At 53.6% G+C, this 12996-nt stretch overlaps 1 protein-coding gene across 6 annotated transcripts in view; it reads left to right on the top strand.

The window, feature by feature from the left end:
* The window catches only part of LOC133345236 (dual specificity calcium/calmodulin-dependent 3',5'-cyclic nucleotide phosphodiesterase 1A-like), a 158297-nt gene that overhangs the window by 105773 nt on the left and 39528 nt on the right, over window positions 1-12996 (top strand). For all 6 annotated transcript variants that reach the window (XM_061555818.1, XM_061555820.1, XM_061555819.1 and 3 more), the window contains one exon: window positions 4131-4244. In XM_061555818.1, coding sequence (XP_061411802.1) covers window positions 4131-4244 — 114 coding nt within the window. The remainder of the gene's footprint in view (window positions 1-4130; window positions 4245-12996) is intronic.

The raw sequence follows: 12996 nt of genomic DNA, 5'->3' as shown, positions 1-12996 counted from the left end.
TTTTTTATCATTCTGGTTTTTGCTAAATAACCAAATCAATTGACATATTTGCCCATGCCATGACAACATGATTTGATTGGCTCTGTCGGGCTGTGGAGGGTTGGGGTTAAAACATTGGCATTATAACTACCCTGTGAGCTTACCCAAAAGAAACCGATGATGAATCATGTTTTCTTTTGAAGACGGTGTTCATGGTGAACCCGGTGATGTTTTTCATTTGGGCTTGTGTGCCATTGTATTTGTAATTGAGTGAGTCTTTTTCCCCATAAGAGTTTACATTTTTAAATCCTTTATATTAAGTTCGCTTGCTTGCTTGCGTGCATGCTTGCTTGCTTGCTTATGACCGTGCAAATCTTTCGGTCGTTTTTTAACCCACTTCCCGTGATCCAATCGAGCTGACATTTTCCACACAGACTCGTTGTCCGTGACAATTAATTTTCGTGAAAATTTTTTTCCAAAATTTTACACAGTTTACGGAAAAATAAATAAATATTTAATTACCAATTGCTTAATGCTGGCAGACAATCATCTGAGTCATAGGTGGCAGCCATCTCAAGCCAGAGGACGAGAGGACTCTAGCCGCCACGCATATAAAGGATTTAGAGTGAAAAACTTTGTTTTTATGGGTTAATTTTTATACATGTGTATATATTTTGTCATGAGATCAGAATCAGAATATGATTTATACTGGTGGAATCCGATGAGCTATAAAGCTCTTTTTCACAGATGTCCAGTAGGGGCGGGTCAGAACATTACAACAACAAACAGTACTAAGCTACGATAGGAGTGCAAAGTATAGGAAAGGTAAACAAATCAATAAAAATGTTCTACAAATAAAACTAGACTTTTTGTTTATCTTACAAATGCCCACTGTGGTATTAACTTATTGTGACCTGGCCACAAATGATAGCTCAACAGAGTGGCTTATCACGTGTAAATGTATAGCAGATAAATAATCCAAATAATCTAAATAATTTTTCTAAATGTGGAAAGAAAAACTAGAGGATCCGGAAATGTATTTTTTATATCTATATTTAATAGTTGGTATATGCTTTTTTTATATTGAAGCGGTTACTCATCAGAGGTTGCTTTGATGGGCAGTCCGTAGCCGCAGCCTGGATGCATGCCAGCGCGTTGCCATGAGTCAGAAAGGAAGGTCGATAAGAGGAATGAAGTGGAAAATGTAGGGTAATTTCCATTTTCGTGGTCAAACAATTTCACAGCCCTTTGCATCTGCTGCAAAATATTGATATAAATGGACTGATGAAAACTCTCTCTCTCTCTGTGAAAAATGTATTCGCATGTCCCCAGAAAGATGTTTTTTAAACGAGAAAATACCAAGAAACTGCAATAGCCAGTTCATATGTCCCCGTAGTAAGGAGAATTTTGACAGAGTCCACATAGCCTCGTCAATATGCCCTGGCCATTCACCTGCAAATTGGATATCGAGCACTTCACTTTGCATTCTTCACTTGAAAGATGAATGCACGGTTTGCTCATTTGTAATCGCATTTGCATGTGCTTTGAATACACTACCCGCTTTAAAAATGAAAAAAAATTACCTTGATCACCTAATAGGCAACGATTTATTTGACCCAATGTATTTCACAAACACAGCAGTAGGGAGGTATGGTGCCATGGGCCCGTGGGTCTCACCTCGAGTCCTCTCAGCGCATCCATGACATCGGTGGCATCGTGGGGGCGTAAAAAGGGCAATTTTCCCCCTCCTAGGCAGATAAGAAGGTAACAAAAATAGGATTTAGCCCCCTAACTATAACATTTCTGTGGAACAGGAAGGTAGAAGCAAATTGATCTGATGTTAATAGTAAAACATATACATTGTTATACAAGCCTGCATTTTACTTTTAAAATATCATCACCATGAGATTTGAAACGTAATTTTCTGCACATTTACTTCAACTATGAGCGGTGTTGGTTAGTGCGATTAGACGACTATTTCCCAGCTGGTGTTTTAGAGAAAGTGCTGCGTAATGTGAGCCAGGAATTTGGACTCGAGTCCTTCCTGTGATGAGCTGCTTTTACCTTCCAGTGTTCCCTCGCTATTCACAAACTTCCGATCCACGAATCGCATCTGGAACTCTGCACGACTGTGAGAAAGTGATCGAGTTAAAGTGATGATTTAAAGTAAGTTAATCTATAAACTAGCATCTAATACTGTACTTTGTATTTGTACTTTGTCTTTTTACAACCAATTTTAAATGTTTTCCCCTTCTTTTCTTCAATCACGTTTGTTTTTTACCCACCCAGAAAAGCCTCACTGAGTCTCACACCTCTTTTCAGGAGGGTCCTGCCAATGTGTTTTGCAGCAGGGGTCGATGATTGCTGTTGAATATTCCAATTGAAAATGTAACTGATTAGCTGTGAAGGCCACCTTCATTTAATGTTCTTGTGCAGTGGAGTGCGTTTGGTTTGCTGGCCACAACTGAGATCAGGGGCAAGTGATGTCTGAAACAGTGTTGGGAGCCCCCCCTCCCGCCTTGACGAACCTGCATTGACCCGCATGGTATGGCAACATAAAATAGCATGACCAGCACAGTGTGGTAAAGCTTACATCCAGCAGTGGATTGCCAAAGGGCTGTAAATCGTTATGGTTATTGTTGTACGAGCACTGTGTAGCAATTGCCACCAAATTTATAGCAAATTGGAGGGTTATATTGTTTCATTCAGAATCAGTAATGGCACGTAATTCTGTTGTCGGCGGCATAAAAGAACGTCGATGAAATTTCGATTTAAAGCTTTCGTGACTGCAGGGATTCATCTTCTTGGTTCTTTCGGTAAATTCACGTAGAAGGGAAATAATAAAATAATAAAAATAAAACATAATAAAATAATTCTCACGAGGTTTCGCCACAACGCAAGCAGCCGTAATCAGGCGAAGAACAGGGCTGTCGGAAAGACAGCGTCTGAATGAGGACGGCTGCTTGCGTTGTGGCCGAAACGTCGTGAGAATTATTTTATTATGTTTTATTTTTTATTATTTTATTATTTCCCTTCTACGTGACTTTACCGAAAGAACCAAGAAAACGTCGATGAAGCTTTGCATTAGTTTCCTATTTAATTATTCGCAAGGAGACATTTTCACTTGAGGTATTTTACTCAACCGGTCACTGGGCTGTGTGGTGTTCAGTGTCTGCAGCGCTGCCTATCGGTCCCTGCAGGTCTGCTACGTCTCTCCTTTGGTCATAAGTCGTTGGTCGAGTCTCCACTGATCTGAAGCAGGGTTCGTGTGCGAGTTGTGAAGCAACACAGCGCGTGGCTGTGTGTTGGTTATGCGTGTGTCGACTGCATTAATGCAATTCATATTACCCTGTCATCCGCGTCATTCCGTGTCCAATAATCTATTCAGTTTGCATGCCTTATTAATTTAACACCTTAAGTTCATATTGGATATCTCCAAGTGATTCAGGGGATGAGAGATTGTACTAATTTCCCAATGCTTTTTTTTTATAAACATCTTTTTTGTGTGATCTGTACATTAAAGCCCATCTCAACGGAAGCCATTCTTCAAATGTGTCACTGCAGAATGGCGAATTCATTAATTCAGCTCCTGAGTTAGTGCTGAAGAACAAGCGACATGCATAATTGTTTCATTAGTCCTCTCAATAGCCGTTCATTTTCCTGTGTCGACGTTTTGATTGAACTTTAAAGTTTGGTGTGGGTGGGCGGGATGCTGTATGAATTGTAACCTTCCCGGCCAAATGCCCACAATGCACATGTTTTACCGTTGAGCGCGCACATCCATACGTTCATTTCATTTGTATAAGAAACTATATTCATTGCACATGCACAGGAGTGATGCCGAAACTCAAATCCCTCCTAACTCATCAACCCCTCCACTCCACAAACACAGACACGTTGACCCGCTAAAACGGTCATAGAGCCAAACCCTGCCACAAATGAGGACATCGTGCGATGCGTAAACATCGCCACTCGAGAGACAAAGGAGGCCGGGCATACTGCTGGCGACCCTTGTGTGCCACGTGCCGGCCTTCATAGGTGCTGCTCGCTAACAGCACTTGTCCCAAAAGTCTGTGTCCAGGCTATACGGAGGCTCTTTATTTGTGTATGAACTCTCGTCTCCCTCGGTCCCGTCCTCTGCGTGTGCCCAGGCTCCGCTGCCTGGTGAAACAGCTGGAGAAGGGCGAGCTGCCCGTGGCCGAACTCCGCAGGAACATCGAGTACGCGGCCTCTGTGCTCGAAGCTCTCTACATAGACGAGACCAGGTGCCCCACGGCAACACTCGCGCGTCAATACATCCACGCGCACACACTCACGCAGCAGCACACACACATGCTGCAGCACACACTCACGCGCAGCACACACACACGCAGCAGCACACACTCACGCAGCAGCACACACTCACGCAGCAGCACACACACACGCAGCAGCACACACACACGCAGCAGCACACACACACGCAACAGCACACACTCACGCAGCAGCACACACACGCAGCAGCACACACACACGCAGCAGCACACACACACGCAGCAGCACACACACACGCAGCACACACGCAGCAGCACACACACACGCTGCAGCACACACTCACGCAGCAGCACACACACGCAGCAGCACACACTCACGCAGCAGCACACACACACAGCAGCACACACTCACGCAGCAGCACACACACACGCAGCAGCACACACACACGCAACAGCACACACTCACGCAGCAGCACACACACGCAGCAGCACACACACACGCAGCAGCACACACACACGCAGCAGCACACACACACGCAGCACACACACACGCAGCAGCACACACACACGCTGCAGCACACACTCACGCAGCAGCACACACACGCAGCAGCACACACACACGCAGCAGCACACACACACGCAGCAGCACACACACGCAGCAGCAACACACACGCAGCAGCACACACTCACGCAGCAGCACACACACACGCAGCAGCAACACACTCACGCAGCAGCACACACACACGCAGCAGCAACACACTCACGCAGCAGCAACACATACACGCAGCAGCACACACACACGCAGCAGCACACACACACGCAGCAGCACACACACACGCAGCAGCAACACACTCACGCAGCAGCAACACACACACGCAGCAGCACACACTCACGCAGCAGCACACACACACGCAGCAGCACACACTCACGCAGCAGCACACACACACGCAGCAGCACACACACACGCAGCAGCACACACACACGCAGCAGCACACACACACGCAGCAGCACACACGCAGCAGCACACACGCAGCAGCACACACTCACGCAGCAGCAACACACGCAGCAGCACACACACACGCAGCAGCACACACGCAGCAGCGCACACTCACGCAGCAGCACACACTCACGCAGCAGCACACACTCACGCAGCAGCACACACGCTGCAGCACACACTCACGCAGCAGCACACACGCTGCAGCACACACACACGCAGCAGCACACACGTAGCAGCGCACACTCACGCAGCAGCACACACACACGCAGCAGCACACACTCACGCAGCAGCACACACACACGCAGCAGCGCATACTCACGCAGCAGCAACACACGCAGCAGCACACACACACGCAGCAGCACACACGCAGCAGCGCACACTCACGCAGCAGCACACACTCACGCAGCAGCACACACGCAGCAGCGCACACTCACGCAGCAGCAACACACGCAGCAGCACACACACACGCAGCAGCGCACACGCAGCAGCACACACACACGCAGCAGCACACACTCACGCAGCAGCACACACACACGCAGCAGCACACACTCACGCAGCACACACTCACGCAGCAGCACACACTCACGCTGCAGCACACACTCACGCAGCAGCACATACTCACGCAGCAGCACACACACACGCAGCAGCACACACTCACGCAGCAGCACACACACTCACGCAGTAGCACACACTCACGCAGCAGCACACACACACGCAGCAGCACACACGCAGCAGCACACACTCACGCTGCAGCACACACTCACGCAGCAGCACACACACACGCAGCAGCACACACACACGCAGCAGCACACACACACGCAGCAGCACACACACGCAGCAGCACACACTCACGCAGCAGCACACACACACGCAGCAGCAACACACTCACGCAGCAGCACACACACACGCAGCAGCAACACACACGCAGCAGCACACACACACGCAGCAGCACACACACACGCAGCAGCAACACACTCACGCAGCAGCAACACACTCACGCAGCAGCAACACACACACGCAGCAGCACACACACACGCAGCAGCAACACACACACGCAGCAGCACACACGCAGCAGCACACACACACGCAGCAGCAACACACTCACGCAGCAGCAACACACACACGCAGCAGCACACACACACGCAGCAGCACACACTCACGCAGCAGCACACACACACGCAGCAGCAACACATACACGCAGCAGCAACACACACACGCAGCAGCAACACATACACGCAGCAGCACACACACACGCAGCAGCACACACTCACGCAGCAGCACACACACACGCAGCAGCAACACATACACGCAGCAGCAACACACACACGCAGCAGCAACACACACACGCAGCAGCAACACACTCACGCAGCAGCAACACACTCACGCAGCAGCAACACACTCACGCAGCAGCACACACACACGCAGCAGCAACACACACACGCAGCAGCAACACACACACGCAGCAGCACACACACACGCAGCAGCAACACACTCACGCAGCAGCAACACACACACGCAGCAGCACACACTCACGCAGCAGCAACACACACACGCAGCAGCACACACGCAGCAGCACACACACACGCAGCAGCAACACACTCACGCAGCAGCAACACACACGCAGCAGCAACACACTCACGCAGCAGCACACACACACGCAGCAGCAACACACTCACGCAGCAGCACACACACACGCAGCAGCAACACACTCACGCAGCAGCAACACACACGCAGCAGCAACACACTCACGCAGCAGCACACACTCACGCAGCAGCAACACACTCACGCAGCAGCACACACACACGCAGCAGCACACACACACGCAGCAGCAACACACTCACGCAGCAGCACACACACACGCAGCAGCAACACACTCACGCATCAGCAACACACACGCAGCAGCAACACACTCACGCAGCAGCACACACTCACGCAGCAGCAACACACACGCAGCAGCACACACACACGCAGCAGCAACACACACGCAGCAGCAACACACACGCAGCAGCACACACACGCAGCAGCACACACACGCAGCAGCAACACACACGCAGCAGCACACACACACGCAGCAGCAACACACACGCAGCAGCAACACACACGCAGCAGCACACACACACGCAGCAGCAACACACACGCAGCAGCACACACACACGCAGCAGCAGCACACACACGCAGCAGCAACACACACGCAGCAGCACACACACACGCAGCAGCAACACACACGCAGCAGCACACACACACGCAGCAGCAGCACACTCACGCAGCAGCACACACACTCACGCAGCAGCAACACACACTCACGCAGCAGCAACACACACACGCAGCAGCACACACACTCACGCAGCAGCAACACACACACGCAGCAGCACACACACTCACGCAGCAGCACACACACGCAGCAGCAGCACACACACGCAGCAGCACACACACGCAGCAGCACACACACGCAGCAGCACACACACGCAGCACACACACACGCAGCAGCAACACACACGCAGCAGCAACACACACACGCAGCAGCACACACACACGCAGCAGCAACACACACACGCAGCAGCAACACACTCACGCAGCAGCACACACACACACAGCAACACACACTCACGCAGCAGCAACACACTCACGCAGCAGCAACACACACACGCAGCAGCAACACACTCACGCAGCAGCACACACACACGCAGCAGCAACACACACACGCAGCAGCAACACACTCACGCAGCAGCAACACATACACGCAGCAGCAGCACACACACACGCAGCAGCAACACACACACGCAGCAGCACACACTCACGCAGCAGCACACACACACGCAGCAGCAACACACACACGCAGCAACACACACTCACGCAGCAGCACACACACACGCAGCAGCAACACACACGCAGCAGCAACACACTCACGCAGCAGCAACACATACACGCAGCAGCAGCACACACACACGCAGCAGCAACACACACACGCAGCAGCACACACACACGCAGCAACACACACTCACGCAGCAGCACACACACACGCAGCAGCAACACACACACGCAGCAGCAACACACTCACGCAGCAGCAACACATACACGCAGCAGCAGCACACACACACGCAGCAGCAACACACTCACGCAGCAGCAACACATACACGCAGCAGCACACACGCAGCAGCAGCACACACGCAGCAGCAACACACTCACGCAGCAGCAACACATACACGCAGCAGCACACACACACGCAGCAGCAACACACTCACGCAGCAGCAACACACACACGCAGCAGCACACACACACGCAGCAGCAACACACACACGCAGCAGCACACACACACGCAGCAGCAACACACACGCAGCAGCAACACACACACGCAGCAGCACACACACACGCAGCAGCAACACACTCACGCAGCAGCAACACACACACGCAGCAGCCAACACACACACGCAGCAGCACACACACACGCAGCAGCACACACACCACGCAGCAGCACACACACACGCAGCAGCAACACACACACGCAGCAGCAACACACTCACGCAGCAGCAACACACACACGCAGCAGCACACACTCACGCAGCAGCACACACACACGCAGCAGCACACACACACGCAGCAGCACACACACACGCAGCAGCACACACACACGCAGCAGCACACACTCACGCAGCAGCACACACACGCAGCAGCAACACACTCACGCAGCAGCAACACACTCACGCAGCAGCACACACACACGCAGCAGCACACACACACGCAGCAGCACACACTCACGCAGCAGCACACACACACGCAGCAGCACACACTCACGCAGCAGCAACACACACACGCAGCAGCACACACACACGCAGCAGCACACACACACGCAGCAGCACACACACACGCAGCAGCACACACACACGCAGCAGCACACACCACGCAGCAGCAACACACTCACGCAGCAGCAACACACACACGCAGCAGCACACACACACGCAGCAGCACACACTCACGCAGCAGCAACACACACACGCAGCAGCACACACGCAGCAGCACACACACACTCACGCAGCAGCAACACACACGCAGCAGCAACACACACACGCAGCAGCACACACACACGCAGCAGCACACACACACGCAGCAGCAACACACACACGCAGCAGCACACACACACGCAGCAGCACACACACTCACGCAGCAGCAACACACACGCAGCAGCACACACACTCACGCAGCAGCAACACACACGCAGCAGCAACACACTCACGCAGCAGCAACACACACGCAGCAGCACACACACTCACGCAGCAGCAACACACACGCAGCAGCAACACACTCACGCAGCAGCAACACACTCACGCAGCAGCAACACACACGCAGCAGCACACACACACGCAGCAGCAACACACTCACGCAGCAGCAACACACACACGCAGCAGCACACACACACGCAGCAGCAACACACACGCAGCAGCACACACACTCACGCAGCAGCAACACACACGCAGCAGCAACACACTCACGCAGCAGCAACACACTCACGCAGCAGCACACACACACGCAGCAGCACACACACACGCAGCAGCAACACACACGCAGCAGCAACACACACACGCAGCAGCACACACACACGCAGCAGCAACACACTCACGCAGCAGCAACACACTCACGCAGCAGCACACACACACGCAGCAGCAACACACTCACGCAGCAGCACACACACACGCAGCAGCAACACACTCACGCAGCAGCAACACACACACGCAGCAGCAACACACTCACGCAGCAGCACACACTCACGCAGCAGCACACACACACGCAGCAGCACACACTCACGCAGCAGCACACACACACGCAGCAGCAACACACTCACGCAGCAGCAACACACACACGCAGCAGCAACACACTCACGCAGCAGCAACACACTCACGCAGCAGCAACACACACACGCAGCAGCACACACACACGCAGCAGCAACACACTCACGCAGCAGCACACACACACGCAGCAGCAACACACACACGCAGCAGCACACACACACGCAGCAGCAGCACACTCACGCAGCAGCAACACACACACGCAGCAGCAACACACACGCAGCAGCACACACACACGCAGCAGCAACACACACACGCAGCAGCACACACACACGCAGCAGCAGCACACTCACGCAGCAGCAACACACACACGCAGCAGCAACACACACGCAGCAGCACACACATCACGCAGCAGCAACACACTACGCAGCAGCAACACACTCACGCAGCAGCAACACACACGCAGCAGCAACACACACACGCAGCAGCAACACACTCACGCAGCAGCAACACACCTCACGCAGCAGGCAACACACACGCAGCAGCACACCCACACGCAGCAGCAACACACTACACGCAGCAGCAACACACTCACGCAGCAGCAACACACATCACGCAGCAGCAACACACCACGCAGCAGCAACACACACACGCAGCAGCACACACACACGCAGCAGCACAACACTTCACGCAGCAGACAACACCACACGCAGCAGCAACACCACACGCAGCAGCACACACACACGCAGCAGCAACACACACACGCAGCAGCAACACACACACGCAGCAGCAACACACACACGCAGCAGCACACACACACGCAGCAGCACACACACACGCAGCAGCAACACACACACGCAGCAGCAACACACACACGCAGCAGCAACACACACACGCAGCAGCAACACATACACGCAGCAGCAACACACTCACGCAGCAGCAACACACACACGCAGCAGCAACACACACACGCAGCAGCAACACACACACGCAGCAGCAACACACACTCACGCAGCAGCAACACACACACGCAGCAGCAACACACACACGCAGCAGCAACACACACACGCAGCAGCAACACATACACGCAGCAGCAACACACACACGCAGCAGCAACACACTCACGCAGCAGCACACACACTCACGCAGCAGCACACACACACGCAGCAGCAACACACTCACGCAGCAGCAACACACTCAGCAGCAACACACACACGCAGCAAACACACACACGCAGCAGCAACACACTCACGCAGCAGCAACACACTCACGCAGCAACACACACACACGCAGCAGCACACACACACGCTAGCAGCAACACACTCACGCAGCAGCAACACACTCACGCAGGCAGCAACACACACACGCAGCAGCAACACACACACGCAGCAACACACACTCACGCAGCAACACACACACACGCAGCAGCAACACACTCACGCAGCCAGCAACACACTCACGCACGCAACACACACTCACGCAGCAACACACACACACGCAGCAGCAACACACTCACGCAGCAGCAACACACTCACGCAGCAGCAACACACACACGCAGCAGCAACACACTCACGCAGCAGCAACACACTCACGCAGCAGCAACACACTCACGCCGCAACACACACACACGCAGCAGCACACACACACGCAGCAGCAACACACTCACGCAGCAGCACACACTCACGCAGCAGCAACACACTCACGCAGCAGCACACACACTCACGCAGCAGCACACACTCACGCAGCAGCAACACACTCACGCAGCAGCAACACACTCACGCAGCAGCAACACACTCACGCAGCAGCACACACACACGCAGCAGCAACACACTCACGCAGCAGCAACACACTCACGCAGCAGCAACACACTCACGCAGCAGCACACACACACGCAGCAGCAACACACTCACGCAGCAGCACACACTCACGCAGCAGCAACACACTCACGCAGCAGCACACACACTCACGCAGCAGCACACACTCACGCAGCAGCACACACTCACGCAGCAGCAACACACACACGCAGCAGCACACACACACGCAGCAGCAACACATACACGCAGCAGCACACACACACGCAGCAGCACACACACACGCAGCAGCACACACACACGCAGCAGCAACACATACACGCAGCAGCACACACACACGCAGCAGCACACACTCACGCAGCAGCACACACACACGCAGCAGCAACACATACACGCAGCAGCACACACACACGCAGCAGCACACACACTCACGCAGCAGCACACACTCACGCAGCAGCACACACACACGCAGCAGCACACACTCACGCAGCAGCACACACACACGCAGCAGCACACACACACGCAGCAGCACACACTCACGCAGCAGCACACACACACGCAGCAGCACACACGCACGCAGCAACACACACACACGCAGCAGCAACACACACACACGCAGCAGCAACACACACACGCAGCAGCACACACACACGCAGCAGCACACACACACGCAGCAGCACACACTCACGCAGCAGCACACACACACGCAGCAGCACACACACACGCAGCAGCACACACACACGCAGCAGCACACACACACGCAGCAGCACACACGCAGCAGCACACACGCAGCAGCACACACACGCAGCAGCACACACTCACGCAGCAGCACGCGCACACGCAGCAGCACACACGCAGCAGCACGCGCACACCGATACGTCGGTACGCAGAACCCAGCACATGCGCATCCACACATCGACGCACACGTACCGACGTGTCAACACGCACACGGACGTCAACATGCACAACCGAGCACATCAACACGTGCACACTGAGACATAACCATACACGCATCAACCACGCATCCTGTCTGCATCAGCTTGAATAATGGACGCAAGCACGCAGAATGAATAGGCATGCTGAATGAGTTATGATTTGGGAATATCAGAGTCAAAGTGTCATCCTCAAACGAGCATTCGGATGGCACTCTCTGTCCACATCGGCAATCCTAAGCCAGC

This window comes from Lethenteron reissneri, chromosome 21, assembly GCF_015708825.2.
Source record: "Lethenteron reissneri isolate LAM-NWPU_2019-01 chromosome 21, ASM1570882v1, whole genome shotgun sequence".
Taxonomy (NCBI): domain Eukaryota; kingdom Metazoa; phylum Chordata; class Hyperoartia; order Petromyzontiformes; family Petromyzontidae; genus Lethenteron; species Lethenteron reissneri.
Note: the sequence above shows the minus strand (reverse complement) of the source record. Positions and strands in the feature narration are given on the sequence as shown.